The 19,640-nt window shown below is 42.0% G+C and overlaps 1 protein-coding gene and 2 long non-coding RNA genes across 3 annotated transcripts; all 3 read left to right on the top strand.

Annotated features, from left to right (window-relative positions):
- The first annotated feature begins 340 nt into the window (after positions 1 to 340).
- Positions 341 to 9,052, top strand: LOC135495556 (regulation of nuclear pre-mRNA domain-containing protein 1B-like). The gene is made up of 7 exons (XM_064784342.1): positions 341 to 546; positions 1,166 to 1,295; positions 1,545 to 1,657; positions 2,190 to 2,515; positions 2,798 to 2,924; positions 3,193 to 3,368; positions 3,890 to 9,052. Exons 1-7 carry the CDS (start codon positions 396 to 398, stop codon positions 4,046 to 4,048), a joined length of 1,182 nt encoding a protein of 393 aa, XP_064640412.1. The 5' UTR covers positions 341 to 395; the 3' UTR covers positions 4,049 to 9,052.
- A 2,735-nt stretch (positions 9,053 to 11,787) lies between these two features.
- LOC135496019 (uncharacterized) lies at positions 11,788 to 14,879 on the top strand. The gene is made up of 4 exons (XR_010448620.1): positions 11,788 to 11,877; positions 13,903 to 14,030; positions 14,387 to 14,506; positions 14,743 to 14,879. It is a non-coding gene; the product is annotated as an uncharacterized LOC135496019 (long non-coding RNA).
- A 534-nt stretch (positions 14,880 to 15,413) lies between these two features.
- On the top strand, positions 15,414 to 19,271 carry LOC135496018 (uncharacterized). Its single transcript, XR_010448619.1, has 3 exons — positions 15,414 to 16,040; positions 16,690 to 16,806; positions 17,634 to 19,271. It is a non-coding gene; the product is annotated as an uncharacterized LOC135496018 (long non-coding RNA).
- Positions 19,272 to 19,640: the final 369 nt, after the last annotated feature.

Raw genomic sequence — 19,640 nt, 5'->3', positions numbered from 1 at the left:
GACATTGTCAGTGTCGCCATCTTTGCAGAACTAAAGGAACCAAAATGTCACATTAGTGCTCGTTGTGTGACATAGATGGCGACAGCGTACGGTACAACTATTGGTATCGTTCATAGGGGTTCTAGCTTAAAATTAGATTCAACAACAAACAAACTGTATTAATAAACTGAGTGCAGTCCTCGTAAAAATAGAAATCAATAAGTATTTGTTTTTATACTGATAAATTATGATGACAGATACTGAAAAAACTAAGTATGATAGTGCAAAATACAACCTGCATCCCCCAGAAAAAATAGATTCATCCAAAGATTGCCCTGTACATTCGTGTGTGTATTTTCGGTATTCCGTATGTTGGTGATGTTTTGAGAACAAATTTCTCGATTTTATGCCGAAATATGGCTTCGTTTTCTGAATCAAGCTTTGCCAAGAAGTTGAGCGATCTCAACAATTCACAGCAGAGTATTCAGACGTTGTCCCTATGGCTGATTCATCATCGAAAACATGCGAAATCGGTGGCCAAAGTTTGGATCGAGGTTCTCAAACAAGGTGAGGAAAATGGAGACTTTTCACCACTGGTCTGTGGTCAGCAGTGCATCTGTTATGACGTGTAAATATGCAAAGCCAGCTTCGACTGTGATGTTAATTTTAATGCTATGAGGCGTGGTCTTCCCATTTGATTATCAAAATTCAAATGCATGGCTTGCGAAGGACCACAGGTTTGCTTGCACACTCAATCTACCATGTTCACCGACGTGGTGGGTAGGTTAATGTTGCACATGCAATATTGACTACTGTATCGCAACTTTTGCGATATATCACCATTTACGTCATGACGTTAATTCCCTTTAGTGGTGATACAACACACACTTCTCGCGATGTGGCGATACAATATCGTGCAACGTTAGGCGCATGGGGCTGCATCCTGCATTTTGTAACATGATCAAACATGTCATTCAATTTTTCAAGTCTTGACGTCATGCTTAAACTGGGACAGAGCACTATACAGAAAGTGAACTGCAACTGATGAATCTAAATATGGAGAAAGGGGGAGTCGTCCGTCACTGTGAATCAAACCTGTGCCTTCGCTATGGCTGTTCACCATCTTTGCTAAAAGTTAGGTTGTCTTGACATGACGTTAATATAATCAACTTGTAATTGTTTTCAGCTCCCCCGAAACAGAAGCTGTTATTCTTCTACCTTGCCAATGATGTCGTCCAGAACAGCAAGAAGAAGGGGCCAGAGTTGAACGGTGCATTTAGGACAGTCCTTCAGGAAGGATACAAACATTGTGTCAGGTAACGGAGCATGGCAAATTTATCTTGGAGCTAAAAAACAAATACTGTTCATCTCACCCTGGCCTTCTCCCCCTCTGGAAAACCATCAAGACCGTCTTCTGGCATCAGCAGTTAATTTGGAGTATGATTTAGCATATATTCGACTCAAAATATGCTTTTAAAAGTTTTAAAAAGATTATAGATAATGTAGTTATGGGAAAAGTGTGTCTTTGATTGTTTTCATGTATTCATGGTTTTTTTGTATTTCAGTGAAGTGGACGAAAAGACGAAGTTGTCTATGATGCGCTTGACCAACATCTGGGCTGAGAGAGGTGTCTTTGGTAGAGACTTCATAGCCACACTCAGGAAAATATTAGCTGAATGTAAGTACATCAATCATTATCACTAAATTTATTGATTTTCATAGAAATTTACTTTGGGTTCACAGTGGATGTATGTTTGTATGTACTTAAATTTGTGCATTTGAGTTGATGCAACATATTAGTTAAGTGATATGTAAATGACGGTTTGGTGAGTTCAGATATCGCAACCCTGTTAACTTGTGGTGCTCTCGCTTGATCGGTAAGTTGTAGTCATAGCTGGGAGCTTCGATGTTTTCTGGTCCCCTGTACTCCAAGATCGCAATACAGTAGAACCTCTCTATTATGGACACCCTTGGGACTGACAAGTGCTGTCCTTAATAGAGAGCTGTCCTGATTAGAGAGGTCAAATTGAACGGAAACAACCAATTTGGGACCAAAACTAGTGTCCTTAATAGAGAGGTGTCCGCTAAGGGAGGTTCCACTGTATATTGAAAGAATTGATACTCAGTCTGGGGCTCATGAGGATCTGGATTTGGATCCCTTGCTCTTGGCTTGAAAATACTGCAAATATTTCAAAACGTATCGTTTTCAGTACCGTCTCCATCCACGCCCGTTCCTCTAGACAGTGCAAGCACCAGCACGCCCAGCAGCCAGGGCAGTAGCTCCCACTCGCAGAAGGAGAACGACCGCAAAACTAAATCCAGCCGCAAAGACAAGAAGAGGGAGGAGAGTAAGAAGAAAGAAGAGCACAAGAGGAGGGAGGATGGAAAGAAGAAGGAAGATCGACGACGTAAGCACAAGGAGGAGAGTGATGCCAAGGAAACGCCTGCCAAGAAGAAGAAAAGCGATGCAGAGCTTTCATTGGCTAGGGATATTGAGACGGAGCTGAAGAATCGTGTTTTGAGGGAAGTGCCAGAGGTAAGAGGGAGAATAGCATGCCATGAGATCATATTGTTCGATAACATGGACGATTTGACGCTTACTGATGAGGTTGAGGTCCCTGCCTTCTGACAGGAGTCTAGTTTTAGTCTGGCCCAGTGCCTTGGTTACATCTATCTAGCCCTGGAGCTGGTGTAATTTGATTTGGTGCAAGCATTGCAGGTTCTACATTGACATCACTTGTGGGTCATCAAAACATTCTTAGACTACTTAGCCTTCCAGAAATCTGGCCCCCTCTAAACTTTTCAAATTGATCTTCAGGCTGAGGAGTTGGTGAAGGTACTGACTGATCTGGAGCATGCAGCATCATTTGATGCAGTCGTCCGGGAGAAAATTGCTGCTCTTCCCCCAGAGGTGTCGGATACAACAGTTTTAACAAAACTACAGGGTGAGTCGTAAAAACTTGGGTCAATATGTAATTTTATCTCTTTGAAATTAAAATGCAAGACACTTTGTTGCTTGATGTTACATTTTCATGGGATGTTAGATCATAAGAAAAAGTAAACTATTTCCAGGGGTTACATCTGGGGCTGATAAGTATTGTCAGGCATATTTAGTGTTTTCGTCTGTAGTGACGGAAGGGAGGGGGTAAGATTTAACTAGATTTAACTTCTCCTTGATAAAATATCTTGATAGTTATCCATTTGCTGTTTCAGATCGCGAGTCGGTTGAAAATCTGTGTACAAAAGTGGATTCCGCTGTTTCGCTACTTGCCGAGTATAATCAACGGTTACACAACGAGTTGGAGGACCGGAAAAAAATGGCCATCATGCTGCGGGATTTCATCGAGCATCAGAAGGAACAAGTAGAGAAAGACAAGGCCAAGTTGGAGGTGAGGAAATGAGTTGGTGTGACGAATTCTACGCCACGGGATGATTTTGGAAAATACTACTGTGATAGTAAAGTGCTGATTATAGAAACACTAGAGGGAGTATGAGCGTGGTTACCAGGATGTATTATCCTTGACGTCGAGTCCTGACGGCAACATGGTGCGCAGACGATCCAGGCAGACTCTCTTGAGAGTCTGGTGGCCTCGGCTTGGGCGCCATCTGGAGGGATGTGCATGAACTCGAGGACAAGATTGTGATGTCGTCAAGGCCATGATGGTCCTGGAGGTTAAAGTGATGCCCTATGACATCCGTGGCATGTTGGCGATTGGATGTCACAAGGGATCACTTTAACCTGGAGGCCATGGGACGACTCCCGGTCGTACCACAATCTGATTCACAGTCTCCTTCAGCAAGACGTTTTACCCAATAAGTTGCAGTTGCTTCTCTCATCCCAAGAGTATAGACACTGATACATAAAACCTTGATCGTTTTTCAAATCTAATAAACACCTATCTTCTTGCAGGAGGCCAAGGCGAAGTTGTCAAAAGTAGCTGCCATACGAGTTGAACTCCAGAGCCATCTCAGCAGTATGCCAGATCTGACGTTACTCCCAAACCTAACGGGTGGACTCGCTCCCCTTCCCTCTGCTGGTGATCTCTTCAGCGGCGTGGGCGAGATGTGAATCCAAGCGGCATTTATCGATAAAGACATTACGAACAATAGTTGACACATTCACCGATTGTTGAACTTTGTGCTTTCTGAGTTCTGACCCGAGCTGAAAGATTGTGGTCTTGTGTGCAGAGATGTCACTTCAAGTGCAGAATTGTGTGAGCTGTTTTGCAGTTCTGAGTCAAACCATTATGCTCACAATGTGAGAGAAATATGTGGTTGTTAGAGACAAAGGAAGTAGGGTCTTGAGTCCTGGAGCTGGCTAATATTTGATAGGCATCATCTTTGGGTTTGATGTTGATCAAAAGTTTGACTCTTGTGCATGAGTAATTCCTGTGCCATATGTACCAATGTACAGTAATGCCCTCACACAAACAAATTTTTCATCCAATTTTCTAAAAGTACTGTTTCAGGGCCTGGAGCTTTAATGTAATGGGCCACTTGTTAGACCAGAATCAGCATTTTCTTAAAGGTTGATGGAAAATTTGATTATGTGCAGTACTTTCCTTGGCTTGGCTTGGATTCTGTGAAATCAGACTTTACGGTTTAATTGTGATGATGACGGTGAACAGTGTCATAATTGTGTCAAAAGAAATCTGTAACTCCTACGACCAGCATAGCATTGCTGATCTCTTTGATGAATATCTCTGCTGGGAGAGAATTGTTGGTTATTAGGAGTTGTCGGATCTTCAAGCATTCTGTGTTAATACTAGAGCAGTATAAATATGGTGCCTTAGAACTTGCCTGGGAGAATCAGTCGCCCAGCTTGCCTGGGGGGAATCAGGCAGGTATTTCAACTTGCTGAGCTAGCCTGTCCTGAGAAATAAAGTATTGGTTAAAATTTACAATCCCCGATCGGAAATGACGTAGTTTGATCGCATTCAACTATAAATCCAGTCAACCGATGACCTTTTTTTGGGGTGTGATCGGGGATTGTAAACTCGTTCCAAAGTATTTCAGTACCCCCGTGATGTTGGATAAGTTGCACTTTTGGAGTGTTCAAAGGAATGATGTGTGTTCATATGGTAATGATGTTTTGTAAGCATGATTTGCATCATGGATAGAAAAAAATGCACCACCAGAAAATGTGCATGAACTGATTTTGTGCGTGCACTACAGAGTAACCCCATGGTTAATTCTTTACAAAATTTAATACATAAGTTATGTCATAATATTGTTAGGTAGTTACCAAATGGACACCTGTTACTTCAGAAAATTTACCAATGAGTGCAAAACTGTTGGTTTGTGATGCACTCATTTTTCCCTGGGCAGGCTGCTCGGAAAGTTGGAAAACCTGTCTTGAATACACATGATTCTCAGTCAGCTGGGGAACTGATTCTCCAGGGTGGAACTGCTATAGTTGTTCGAGTAAGATAGAGAGGCCGATACAAGAAAATGAGCATCAAAGCGTACCGCAATCGAGCAATTTTTGTCACTGCGACTTGCAAGCATCATTGCGGTGATGAGGGACAAGATTGCTGGTCTGTGGGTAAAAGTGATTGAAGGTTGTGGCGATTGCTGATTCTTGCCGCAGGTACGTGCAGCTTTGTAGGTGCCGGAGATGACTATTGCAGTAAGAGATAGTTGTTGCATGCAATCGTGATTGCAGGTCGCTGCAATAAAAATTGCTTGTTTGCAGGGTGCTTTAAGTAGGCCTGATCATGCAACTATGGAAGTTTAGAATCAAGGAGAAAATGTTGTATTCATTTCGGAAATTTAGTCAAAACATTTTTATGTGAATTTGAGAGAGCTCCTTGTCTGATTTTTGTTCTTTCTAAAGAAAAAGGAACTCCATGCTAAAGGGTGTTGTAAAAATGGGCCTAAGTTTGCCAGTTACAAATAAATAATTACAAATAAATAGGTTTATGTTGAAATATTACTGATTTGAAAGAATTGTCTCAAGTGACTGTTGAAGTCATGTGCTAAAATATCAAACGATATGCTGATCAGGTGAAAGAATTTGATTGAACAAGTGTTACCAGTAACTACAGGAGATGGTTATGCTAATTATTGGTAATGAACACAATGAATTCTGAACTTGGCTTTCCTAGTTTATCTTTATCCGTTTTAGCATAATCAGGTTGTTTTAGGTTATTTTCCATTCATCGTGTCAGAAATCAGACAGTTTGATGTTTATAAAAACTACTAGAAGTCATTTCTAAACTTCCTGATTTGTTAAGAAAACAGCTAGCCTCCTTGTTACGGAGGCTGTCCACCTTGGAACTGCATGTGCATTGCTGATTTCAAATTTCTGCTGGTTGTGATTCAAAACGCATTCCGATTAGTTTCATCGCGAAAAGACAATATTGCTTCTTATAGGTATGCACTGTTAAATCATTTGTTGGTGCATGGTTTTCAAAATAGTTTTGGCTGAACTGCAGAAAGACTTATATTAACCCTTTAGATCCTAACCGGCCGATATCCGGCCACTGACTTGCGTCTATATATCGCTAACCGGTCGCCGGTACTTATCTATATTCTCGAGCAACACAATCGCCATCTATATTTAAGTATGAAGCTAAGGCCAGTTTCCGGCTGGTTAGGGATATATCGATGAAGTAACATAGACATTCAGTGGCTGACTTGTACAGGGGTGCTTCGGGGGTCTTTTTGGTAGAAATTTACTTGTACAGGGGTGCTTCGGGGGTCTTTTTGGTAGAAATTTGCTGAAATGTTCCGAGGAACTACGGTGAGCACATAAAAATGTTCCAGGATCTAAAGGCTTAAGGGTCAACTTACCTGTTAAATCAAAATTGACTGTATTGTATTCTGTAATATAAATTACTTTTAATCATGTTTGTGCAAGTTTTTGTTTCATAAAGTTTCTGCATGTACCTCATGTAGGTAAATTGCTTTATGTCTGAACTTCTATGACGATCTTTTGTAGAGTTAGAAAAATTGTTCAGTTGGTATTGGCAGCCCGGTGAATTCTGAAATTTGGAGGGTTGGTTGGGGGTGGACTTCAGAAACCAATGTTAGATCACTGCTGTGCAGCCTGTGTAAATTTTATGTTCTTTGCAAGTGATGTATTATATGACTAAAATGGCCCTAATCTTGAGATGAACATATTTTTTTTAGGGATAGTCGTAGTCTTAAATTTGTGAGAGTTTCAATTAAAAGCCTGATGATCATATGTCATGCATGTGAGGTATTAACGTGTGATCTCCATGTGTTGACTATTTATTTTCCACGGTGCCCGGTCGATTGACCATACTAAGGTGGGGAATTCAATTCTTGTAGTAAAAGACACGCTTTTGTGGCAAGTGAATTTGAGGAGTTAAAGGAAGGCATTTAACACGCCTCTAAAATTTGTCAGAGAAAGGTTCCGGGTGAGTCGTTTGTGGCCTGTGACCTGTATATTCAATTCTTTGGCAAAAGTGTTTTCAAAAGTTCATTAATATCAATTTAGCATTTTATTAAGCAAAGCTTGACTATCATTTTCAATGAGCATTTTATGTGTTATTTACTTGTTGTCATTTTCCCATTCTGACAGTCAGAAACTTCATTGTGATTGTCTATTGTCATTCCCTTCCGGATTACTGTAAACCCTGAAATTGGCATGATGCCTAAATTTTCGCGAAACGTACTTTGACTATTTCGCTTCATCTATGACTGAAAACGTGAAATGTCCGCTTGTCTTTTGTTTTTGTGTTCAAAAATTCGCGAATTGCAAACACTACTGGGTTTATCTGCGAATCAGTGGATATCCTTAAGCACCGGGCAAAGAAGTGATTTAATCAGGTAAAACTGACTGTATATGGGATTAATGTTGATCACAGGTCCCTACAATCACCGATTCTTTTCTCGGGCACTTGCAATGATGACCACCGCTAATGAGTGATTTTTGTTGCATGTGAAAATAATCTCACATCGTTGCGAATTAAATCACTTGTTTGTCGCCATGTGGGGGCATTGAGATAAAGCCAATACCTAGATGTTTTAGTCCCTTGTTGTGAAAATTGAAAAAGTGCAAACCTGCACTTAAATGTCACTGTTTTTACAATAATCCCTTTCCATTTTAAAGAGGTGGACAATCAATGAATGCTTCCTCTGCTATCTTCCATTGTTGATGTCTTCTGCCACCGAGAGGCTTCTTCGACTTCCAGCTACCAGTCATGTATGGTAAACCTGGAAATGTTTGCTTGTCTTTTGTTTTTTCCTGACAGATAGTCACAAAAGGGGGCAGCAGTAGTGCAGAGGAAGAGTCGGCCTCATGATCAGGAGGTCGTGGGATCGACTCCCAACCGAGTCACTGCTTGGAGAGTGAGCGCCTTCTGGTTGCTCCTTGAAACCTCCGATTTATTTCTGTGGAGACCGGGTTAATAATATGATATCCCAAAAGCACTTTGAACAGGGAAACATGGAAAAGCACTCTATTTTAGAACTCAATATTGTCATTAAAACGTATTATTAAAAAAACACTGCCACAAAAAATGAAAATCTTATTGAAATTTTCTGTTTCGGGGTTGTCAAAAGGTTAAATAATAAGTACTGTAGAACCTCTCTATTAAGGGCACCTTCGAGACTGACAAATGCTATCCTTAGTAGAGAGGTGTCCTGATTAGAGAGGTCAAATTGAATGGAAAGTACCAATTTGGGACCAAAACTAGTGTCCTTAATAGAGAGGTGTTCGCTTAGGATGGTTCCCCTGTCTGCAAAGTTGCAATTTTTGTTTGTGGTGATCATCATAGATTGTACTTCAGGATCCTGTCATAGATTCTCTGATAGAAACCTCTGCCATTGTGTACTTCACTCTCCCTTGATCACCCTGGAGAATCATTTCCCCAGATGGCCGAGCATCTTATCAGGCCTTCAGTTTGCCGAGCTTGCCTTTCCTCGGAAAGGTATATTTACTTAATAAAGTTAGAAAAACTTTGTAGTTGGGTCTTTCAACGAAAAATTCATTCTCCAGGGTGTTGATCAAAAGAAATTTTTTTAAGTTAGGCTTAGATTGGTGACCTGTTTATGTAATATAAGAACACCTAGAGCAATATATTTGAAATATGCAAAAGATAAATGCTGCTTATGTCTTATTTCTTGACTGATTCTCCGCATATCTCGTTTTCTCCAAAATATGACACTTGCATGGAATGTCTCCAGTGGTGTGTGGTGGTTGTGACTTTGTCTCCTGTGAGGTGATTGTGAACAAATTTTAAAACACCTTGGTCACAATGTAACACTGTTGCTGTATATTTAATGCTAAGTGCCTCATTTTGGTGGTAGCGGTAAAGATGCTTGGGTTGGACCGAGTCAAATCAGCTGGATGGTAGGAAGCATGTGGCAACCCTCATTGAAAACCCTTCCCAAGGTTTAGGACAAACCAACAGCTCCAAACAAGCAGTGTTTGGGGTGACAATTAATACCGACAATCAATTTCTTTTCTATAACCCCTCGAAACTAAATAAACTTCAAATGGGCTTTGGACTGCTCACTTCGCAAGACTGCTGGATGCTTATTCAGCTACAACTTTACAATCGAGATCCTTGCCCGACTGGTTGCCTTCAAGGGTCTTGCTGTCTCTCTGATGTGAGGTTGTGACTTGGAATGTGGATCGCTGGAAGCCTATCCCCATCAACAGAAGTTTAAAAGTACATGTACGTTCCTTCTTCATATACCTGGAACACAGAAGCAAATGGAGGAAGAATGTCTTGGTTCTATGGAGGAGGATGCTGCGTCACTCAATACAGCATTTCTTGACAGACAGTCTGGTAGAGACCACCACCCCACATGGGGTTTAAAATATCGCCATAAAAGTTAGATACTCTCCTAAACAATGAACATTCCTACAAAGAAATTATTCCCACGGTCTGAGCCAAACGCAAGGGTTAATAAACCACCCTGTACCCAGGAGCAAACAAGAGGCCCCAGGGTATGGCGCTCAGCTGAAACACTTAATGCAAACCCGTTTATCTTTATAATGGGGACGGAAGCGTCATCACAACAGTCGGGACAGGAGTCTTGACTGGTGTGGGTTGACGAAAGCGTCGTAAACTGCCGAGAGAGGTAGAATAAGTACATATATACTGCCCGGGTGTTATATCCGAGTTTTCCTTCCCCTAGACTGGTTGCCTGCCAAGGCCAAGGAGCCCAGTCTCGCCCAATAAATCGGGTGACGTATCAATTCATAACTGTCGCAACAGCATTGTGTAAAGTCTGTTTCGGCACTATGGATCGTCATTACCAGTAATCATAGTTGTGCCGGTGTAACAGTAACAAATGCCCCCCCTGGAAAAAGTGTCTGGCCCTATTATATTCTGCAATATGGTTCTATAGAGACCCTGGCCGTCAATAGTTCAGAGATTGAAGCGCATAATAGAATCTTTTGTTTCCCGGGCATTCTATCCTGGGACATTTTAAACTTCCACCGGGTTGATGATATTATTACCAGTTATAGTAGTGTCAGAAGACATTCCTGGGATTCTGTTTTTTTTCCTTGTGCTATATAAATTTTTGTTAAAATTTCTGCAGACGGCTTCGATGGAAAACCCATGGCTACGAGATCAAGGAAATTAGCATCAGTACCAAGCTTACGGATTTTTAATTCCGGGGACTAGGTGTAAAAATCTGTCAAGCGAGTGAACGAGTCTAGGCTGGAGATGCCTGGTTTCCTCAGAATGAGAACATCATTACTGTGTGTCTAATGTTGACTTATGGAGAAGAACTGGGCGGACTCGGAGAGAATTCATCAAGAACGAGCGCCATTTGTAGCAAACACAGTCAAATTAATGGACAAGGCTTATAGGCCTGTCATGAAAAACATTGTCACAACCAACTGTGTGTCCCGCTCAGATTCATTCATGAAAGACGGTGAAAGACGCTCTCAATTTTTTTTCGGGATATTAGGTGGTACTACACAGTGGGGAGGGGGTCCGTTTTCTCCCCCCCCGAAAAATTTAAGTCGTTTCCATGTTTATGAACGGGTCCATCCTTTTCCAAATACTATTTACTTTGACGCCCTGGTCTTAGCCAGCACGAACTCTACGTTCCTCGTCAATGGGGATGATCGTTCCTCCTCGTTACAAAACACTGTTCTACGGTGCTATTAGGCGTACTCAGTCGCCGCTCCCCTTCTGTAGAACGATCTGCCCCCACACATCAGGTGTGCTGGTTCGGTGGACAGCTTTAAGGTCGCGGATAAAACCCACCTTTTAAAATCCTTTTTAATGTTGTTTTAACAATGTTTTAAAATCAATATGTTTTTATATTGTAAAGCGCACCGAGGTTTCACTGAAACGTAGTGCGCTATATAAGCACTTTTTATTATAATTATTTTATTATTTGGCCTCAGCAGGAACTGAAAGACTACCTCGTTTCGGTTGCCGGGAGTCTATTTGACGCACCCTCGCTTTGCCAGTTGGCAATCGTTCCCGCTTCCACATTTTGGGTTCCTGACGCTGCCCCATTCTCCAAGCGTCGTTAATAGTGATCATCATTGTCAAGCCTCACTCGCCCTGGCAATTTCAGCGGGTGCATGTAAATTTTACATTTGAGCCGGCGCCCGGGAGATTGACGCTGCCCTTGACACCGTCCTCCGCACGGACCCCTCCGCACTGTGTAGTGCCACCTTATGCTGAATTCGGAAAGGTGACAGAGAAAAATTACCAGGGAAAGAAATTTAATTTAGGGCCCAATGTAATACACAGGAATTTTTTTAATTGCCGCCGAAAAATTGCTTCTCATGTTTCGCCCCATCCATCTAATGGCGGGAATGATGATGATTGATGACGCCATCACACGATCGTCTGTCCTCGTGGGAAATTCTCCGGTGCGGTGGCTTTCATGTTTCAAAACTTCTCCGTTAAATTTTACCACTTTTTCGCGAATAAAGACAACTTTTAGCTGGTAAGTTCATAGATTAGGTATCGCAGCTCATTCTCATTCCAATGTTTTTGCGTTTCTTGTGTTTTCGGGGCGATGATAAGGAGTTTTGTGCGGTTGGCAAAAATTTTGATGATGGCGGCGATCCGGCCACACGCATGCACGTGCGCGCTGATTTTTTTCATAAAAAAAAGTCAGATTGTGTGTTCTATGATACTCACCAAAGTGCCGCAGCCAGGTATTCTTGTTCTGTGTGTAATTCTCCATCTGGTCAACTGAATTACGTGGAGATTTCTACCATTTTTGATGGGGAAAATCATGTTGAAACTGACCAGTCCAGTACGGTTTCGTCGGCCATATTGCATGTACGTGTTTGCTGTGTGCATGAACAACATGCATTGACTGTGCGGATCGTGCAAACGGCCTAGAAGGGGGGTGGGGGGTGGGGGGACAGATTCTCTATGTTCCATTGAACAGTTTATTCCTTTGCACCACAAGTTTCTCAAAAAAACTTTCCTACCATGGGATATTTTGCAAACGTTTGCACACAACTTTTCTGTGTCAGAGGGGATGTGACTAGAACTCTGTGGCATCCATTAGGGCAGTATCTAAAACCACATCCCACATACCCGAAGATATTCCCATTTGGCGCCCTCTATAAAGGTCGAAAGATCGACAGATTTTCCTTTAACAATAGTTAAACCGTTGATTGCCCCACCTGGAAAAAAATGTCATGTGGGTATGTGGTATGTGGTTTTAGACACTGCCATTAGTGTCGAGGGGCTCTAAGTTGGTTTGGGGTTTTTTTTCACAATTTTTGCCTGCATAACACTAACAGGGATATTAGTCCAAAAGTTGGGATTTACAGTCCGGGGGGGGGGGGGGGGTTTATCCTGTCACTGTCAAAACCACAAATGTCAAGACCGCAGGGATACCACTGTGTTCAGGTTTTGTCCCTTGAAGACAGGTCCATATCACAACCACCAAGAATTCATAAAGACTAGTCTTTATGATTTATGAATTTTTGCAACCACAAATATATCTCGGCTTTCAGATGCCAATAGTTACAACCATCAATAGATCTCAGTGTTCAGATTTAAGATGTCCCTTGGTGACAGGTTGCACAACCACAAATAGGTGTTCAGATCTCAGATCTCCTTTGAAGACAGGTCAATATCACAACCAGATATAGATATCTGTGTTTAGGTTTCACAGATCATTTGAAGTGAGGTAAAAGTCACAACCACCATTTCAGTGTTCACATTTGAGATGTCCCTTGAGGACAGGTCAATGTCAAGACCACAATGATACCTTGGTGATCAGGTTTAAGAAGTTCTGTTAGGACAGGTCAATATCACAACCACAAATATATCACTCCGTTCATATTTAAGCTGTCCCTCCAATACCAGTCAGTGTAACAACCACCAATAGATCTCGGTGTTCAGATTTCAGGTGTCCCCTGAGGACATGTCAATGTCACAACTACAAACACATTTTTGTGTTCAGGTTAAAGACGTCCCTTGAGGACAGGTCATTCAACCACAAATGGGTGTTCAGATGTCAGATGTGCCCTGAAGACATCTTTTTAGTAATCCACCTAGTTTGTTAGGGGGAGTTTATTTGAAAAGCCGGTTATACGAAGATGGAAAATGTCACAACCAGAATTAGATCCTGGTGTTCAGAATGTACATGCACATGTAGATGTGTTCAGATTTCAGATGTCCCACCAGGACAGGTGGGTGTCCCAACCACATGTAATATGGGCCAAGCTGAAGGAAGCATCAATAGGATGGGAGCCATCAAATTCTGAGGAAAAATTTATTGCATGCTTTCTTCCACATGTAGATGAGTTTGATGAGCTTTTACCCTGAGCTGCCACTCTGCTGAGTGGTCACTCTGCCACTGGTGTCCCATACATGCTTACAAAATTGCAAATGCGGACAATTAGATTTCTTCAGCTATTACATGCTGCAGGAACTTCTGGATGTTACCACCGGTTACACTTTGATATTCATCTTTGAGAAACTAGAATTAATTGTTTTGTTGCAGACAGCCTGGCCAGAGATGTTTTTCTCAAAAATGGATAGTGACAAGTACTGAGCTATGGATCCATTCAATTTACCTCACCCCCATCCCTATGTGCTAGCAAGACCAAGCAAGATCTAGAGCATATCGAGGTAAATGTTTAAATTGATATGAAATTGAACTCTTTCCTCCTTCCCGGGTGGACTGTCAAAGACGGACTTGGTACAGAGAAGAATACCCATAGAGTTGAGGGATAGATATGGAGAAGCTGCTTGATGTTCTCTTTTGTCGTCAGCGTTTGCTCTGGGCTTGGAGACTGAGGTTACTCTCCAGGGAGTATTTCTCTTCCCAACAAGGCTGCACACATTTGCCCCAGACTTTTTCATGCTATGCCAATTGGGTTTATTGGCTTGGAGACTCTGTCATCAGCCATCTGGTTTCTGATGGTGACAGCGACTGGTCAGATACCTTTCAATATTCACCTAAACTTTGGTTTCTTTTATTGCAGACCCCGTCACCAGATATATTTCTCCTTGTGCAGTGAAAAGTGCTGAGCTATGGATTCACTTCACCTCAACGCCATCCGCAATTTCTCGGATGGATCAATTCATATTTTGAACTTATAGAGGTAAAAATTTTAAGTGTCTTTTTCCTCATTGAAATATTCTACAGTCTTTACTTTCTGTGGGCTGTGAAAATGTACTCTCTACTTCCTGTTCTTTCAATAACAGGTCAAGGCTGTGAGTACCAGCCTCGTTCCCATCATCACACCCAATAATTTCGAAATATATCTATCTGTCTATTCCTTGCCAATCACGAAATTCAGCAAAGTTTTATGTAATGAGAATTGTACTCCTTTTCCAGGCCATGATATAGACCATGATCTATGTATAGTTGACCAGAGGGACGCGTTATGACGTTACAGAGCGGGAGCCACAAGATTGGGGCGAGAGACGGTTAGGTAACCAAGGACAGCATCAAAGGGAGACATAAGAACGACAGAGCGAGGACAGCAGATACATCTACCACCATTCTGACAGCAAGGGTACGGTTGTCTTGAGAACACCATTTGCAGACTTGATGCAAATGATCTGAGCAGAAGAACGAAGCTGGCAATGCTGGCTTGAGAGGTTTGCCAAAGAATCTCCCTAGGATCAAGCCCAGGCCTTATTGCGTGGTAGCCAGCAGTATTAATCATGAGGCTGTGAGGCTTCCAAGGACATAAAAACAATGTGTTTACGATTGGTTAATTTAAACTTTACCTCAGTACAAATGTATTTGAATCAGCCAATCAATGACAAGGACAAGGCAGAAGAAACTAGGAACTGAAGTCTTTACATAATGCCTTGCTACCTTGCCCCAAGGTAGTCTATCAGCTAATGTTACCTTGTTATGATTAGATATTGAGAATTGGTCGGTGAAAGGAGATACGCAGTGTGATATAAAAGAATCTTGCGTTCAGTAATGGCCTACGAATTACTTGCAATTCTAAATGCTTCAAGATCTTTTTCAGCCTGTTTCAAGATCAGGGGCAAGGCCGTCTCAGGTTGTCCAAGAGAGACTCGATGCTATATAACTGTTGAAAAAGACAGAACGGTTTGGTTTGGCATAGCTAAGTATTGTCTCACCAACTGTCAAAAAGGGGTGACTTATTTCTTGCCTATTGTTTGAGAAACAGTAATGCCAGTCATTGGACATGTGACAGTGACAGATTGCTAACATAGGAACAAAAATTAGATGTCCGACCAAGGACAACGCAAAGTTTGCATCATAATGGATTTACAGACAGGCTGTACAGTGACAGCGAGGACGAGTCTTTATGTGACAGGATGCCTAGCCACGCATCTTCATGGTAGCTGCCTTGCTATAATGATGAGATATTATGAGCCACTTGATGGAAGGATGAATGCCAGCAGGATGACTAAGTGACAGAAACTTTCATATGCCTAAAAATTTAAGATAGTTCTAATAATTTTAGCCTTCTGTTTCAGCATGATTTTAAGATTGTAGGATAGGGATGTCACAGAGGTCTGGAAAAACTGTTGCTAACTAAGATGAATTCGCATCTGGAACACCTGCTGTGAAGGAAGGCTGGGGACGCACCAAGAAAGAAATGTTTTCTTTCAGGCCATGTTGCCAGTGCCACAAGTAACAGAACTGAGGTTGGTTTGAGTTTGAATATGAACTTGAATTATCACTGAGGCTGTCCCAAGAGAGCCTCTGCACCATACAGTAAAAGGACGTCAAGCAGTTTGGTTTGACCTGGGGAAATATCCACCGACTAGTTGCCAGCATAAACATAATAGAGGGCACTGATAATTAGATGCCCAATTTGCCTCCTTGGCAAGTCGTAGCATGTTTGTTGCTTAGTGAGAAATACACTGTGCTGTAAGCGTGCATTTTGAAATTTTTCCTTTTGCCTGTGATCTGAGCGTGTGCGAGACAATGATGCAGATCATAGAACTCGGTAAGACGGTGACAGCTGGTTAGGAAGAAGACTCGTCAGTGCATGTTTAAAAAAGATAAAAAGAAATTTGGCTGCAGTCAAGACATCCTTGCAGTGAAAAACTTCAGGTCCTTGGATAGTCGAGACAGGCACATACATAAGCGACTAGAAGTGTTTGGAGTTTTTAGTCGGCTCTTTCCAGTATGTGAGACTAAGATAGTCGGCTGGTATGCAGGATTGTTTTGGATATTATTAGAACAGTTAATGACCCATTGCTGGGCTGTTTACCTTGTGGGAACCAGCACTGCAGATGGAAGTTTTATTGTCCAATTCTTTGTATGCAATGAGATTGTCTACTTTTGCAGGATCAGCATTGAAGACACACACTCAAAGGCAGGCTGGAATACGAGAACAGGCCAGGATGGAGGGGGTCTAGACTGCAACGTTAACAACTGTTTGGGGAGACTGGAGCCAGACCTAGGGTAGGGTAACTATTATTGCATAGGTTCTTAATCTTATTGACAACTCAGTGAACTTCATGAGCAGTGCGTGAATGACTTCAAGCAAGTTCATGGAAGACCTTGCTCCTTATCCTTTGTGGGACTTAAGGTCCATCTCTACACTTCATTTGGTCTTTTGTCAACTGAGATAGAGGACAATTTTCTCTATTTGTCACTGGAGTTAATTTTGAACATCTGCCTTGCTGTGCCAGTCTAACAGCCCTGTCCTGGAACTGCTGGCACATTCAAATATTTTCATTTAAAAGTCAGATTGTTCCCACATCTTGGGATGCAAGCATTTTGTGAGAGATTAGTTTCATCTTAATTCATTTGATTTCTAAATTGTTTGTGCGATCCAAGGCGCTGTTGCATGTTGTATTGGATGCTGTGGTAACTGAATAAAAGTGTTAGGTGTGGTATGTTGTATCTGAATAGGTAAGGTGGCAAACAAGATGAACAGTTGGAGCTTTGATTGCCAAAAAATTACAGAAATTCCAACTGATTTGAAGAGCCAACATAAGATGAGCAGCTGACTAAGTGCAATGGAAAGCATGCTGGATTTAAAAATCAGTATTCATTTCAAATAATACAGAACCCCAGGTAGTCCTAAATGACCAGAAAGATACTTGCAGGAAAGACCAAATGCATCAGCCTCTCTGGGACCTCACTGCTTGGGTGTGTACTGATTGAAGAAGTTGTACCAGAATGTTGCCAAAGAGACAATAGTTTTGCGATGCGTCTTTGAAAGCCGAAGAGAATGTCACAAAGTTCAGCAGGGTTTTATCATGAAATTTGTACTCCCTTTCCAGCCCTTCTGCAAACCAAAAGCCATGTGTAGATGGCAAGAGAGGCGAGTAATGACGGTACTGAGCCAGAACAGCAAAATTCGGCCAAGTCGTGTTCATACCATTCACAGCACCAGGGGGAACATAGGAACGACAGAGCGAGGACAGTAGATATATCTGCAACCATTCTTGTATCGGACTTCCACAAAGGCGAAGAGGTCTTTGGAGCACCATTTGCAGACTTGTTACGAAAAACCTGAGGGCAAGACCAATAGAGTTATGTGATTCCTCTTTACCACGAGCGGGCCCATTTAGGCCTATAACTGCATAGCTGCCAACCCCTCCGTATTTTCCGTATTTAGTCCGGAAATGCGCTTAAAAAAACCAGAGTCCGGAAAATACGGATAACCCCTTTAAAAGTCCGGTTTCGAACTTTTTGCATTTTGATTTTCGATCGTTTCGTTGATTTCTGTTTTCCAATGTCAGTCTCGCGCAACTATCTCGCATATTCATTTATGAGCACTGCACTTTTCTATTGCGTCTCAAGTTTCATTTTCTATGCGTTGTGCAAGCCTCGACCGTGCCTTCAACAATGGCGGATGTCTAACTACTCTTCGCGATTTTCTAGTAGATTTTCGCCAATAAATATGAGTTTTTAATTGAGGGGTTGTCATTGAGATGTCAAAACGAGCATTTTTGTCCCAAAGTACCCCCCCCCCCCCCAAATACAACAGTGTAAGAGTGATTTTACAGTTATCTGACTCGCAACTTGAGAGTCCTGAAGGACCCCCAAAAGTCCTGAAAAAATTGAAATCTACAGAAAAAAGTCCTGAAGGGCTAAATCAGGGGTTGGCAGCTATGTAACTGTGTGCTTTGTGCTCTGTAGTATGTGATTTGAAAAGTTGTAAATCTGGTTATTGGAGTAAAGATTGTACAATTGAATATCCACACCTGGTATTCTAGTTACTGTAGCTTAGCTAGGGTAGTGACCTTTTTGTTTTCACTTTTAAAACCCTATGCGATTTGCCGCACTGAACCCTCCAGGGATTGTTGTACTGGGTGCATTAAATGTGACAAAAATATCCAACACCTATTTACAAATGAAGTGAGGGGTCAGCCTTTTGGTGTAACTCCATATAACTGTCTGGTGATTTCGCTCTGGGCTTGTGACATTCTGATCGGTCTGAAATAATCATTATCGCCCATCCCTCAATTTGAGGCCTGTGTCCCGATGGTGGAGTTGAATGGCGAAATCAAAGGGGCATGACGGCGGTTAAACCTATTGCGAATGGGCAGCATCACAACCAGTTCTGAGATCTGGGTGTGGTGTAGGATATTCGGTAACCACGCACACATCTCCTGAATCTGCGGTGGGTTGGTACCCCACGCTACGTAGGGGGAGGTTTCTGGGTAAGACTTGGTCCATGTGAATAGGCAGTACCTAAAAGATGAGAAGTTGCGAATGGACGCCCTGTGAATATGTCCTTCGACCAGCTAGTGCTAACCCGGTCACTGTCTCCAGGTCACCATGCCTCGGTCAATGAGCGGGCGAAGAACCCAATGGCTCCGTCAGGAGTACATCGTCAACTTCAGCCCGTAGTCAAACCGGCACGCACAAATATCTTAGTTGAGAGTGGGGGACATACTTGAAAATGCTTCTCATCGGGGTAATACAGTACAACTGTATACAGTGACCCCATTTTTATTGGATTTCTTTTTACTGGGGAGTGGACGATAATGAGAATTTCAGGCCAGTTCGATTGTCACCAGTTCAGAGGGCGATTACCTGATAGTTTGTGGCATTTCGTCAAACGGTTAACTCTTTCACATCCTTTGTAAATTAGTGTTGCTTGTTACATGTCGCATTCAATGGCTCATTTGATAGTTTCTGTGATTCTACTTTACCACGAGCAGGCCCATTTTGGCATATAACTGTGTAGTTTGTGCTCTGTAGTATGTGATTTGAAAAGTTGTAAATCTGGTTATTGGAGTAAAGATTGTACAATGGAATATCCACGGGATACACTAATC

Source organism: Lineus longissimus, chromosome 11, assembly GCF_910592395.1.
Source record: "Lineus longissimus chromosome 11, tnLinLong1.2, whole genome shotgun sequence".
In the NCBI taxonomy this organism is placed as follows: domain Eukaryota; kingdom Metazoa; phylum Nemertea; class Pilidiophora; order Heteronemertea; family Lineidae; genus Lineus; species Lineus longissimus.
The sequence above is the reverse complement of the archived record's forward strand: the minus strand, read 5'-3'. Positions and strand labels throughout refer to the sequence as shown.

What these genes read in the sequence shown, in the direction of transcription:
- LOC135495556 (XM_064784342.1), top strand. Translation starts at nt 396, where the DNA reads ATGGCTTCGTTTTCTGAATCAAGCTTTGCCAAGAAGTTGAGCGATCTC. An exon ending in GGATACAAACATTGTGTCAG is followed by an intron (nt 1,296 to 1,544) that starts GTAACGGAGCAT and finishes TTTGTATTTCAG; the next exon opens with TGAAGTGGACGAAAAGACGA. An exon ending in AGTTTTAACAAAACTACAGG is followed by an intron (nt 2,925 to 3,192) that starts GTGAGTCGTAAA and finishes TTGCTGTTTCAG; the next exon opens with ATCGCGAGTCGGTTGAAAAT.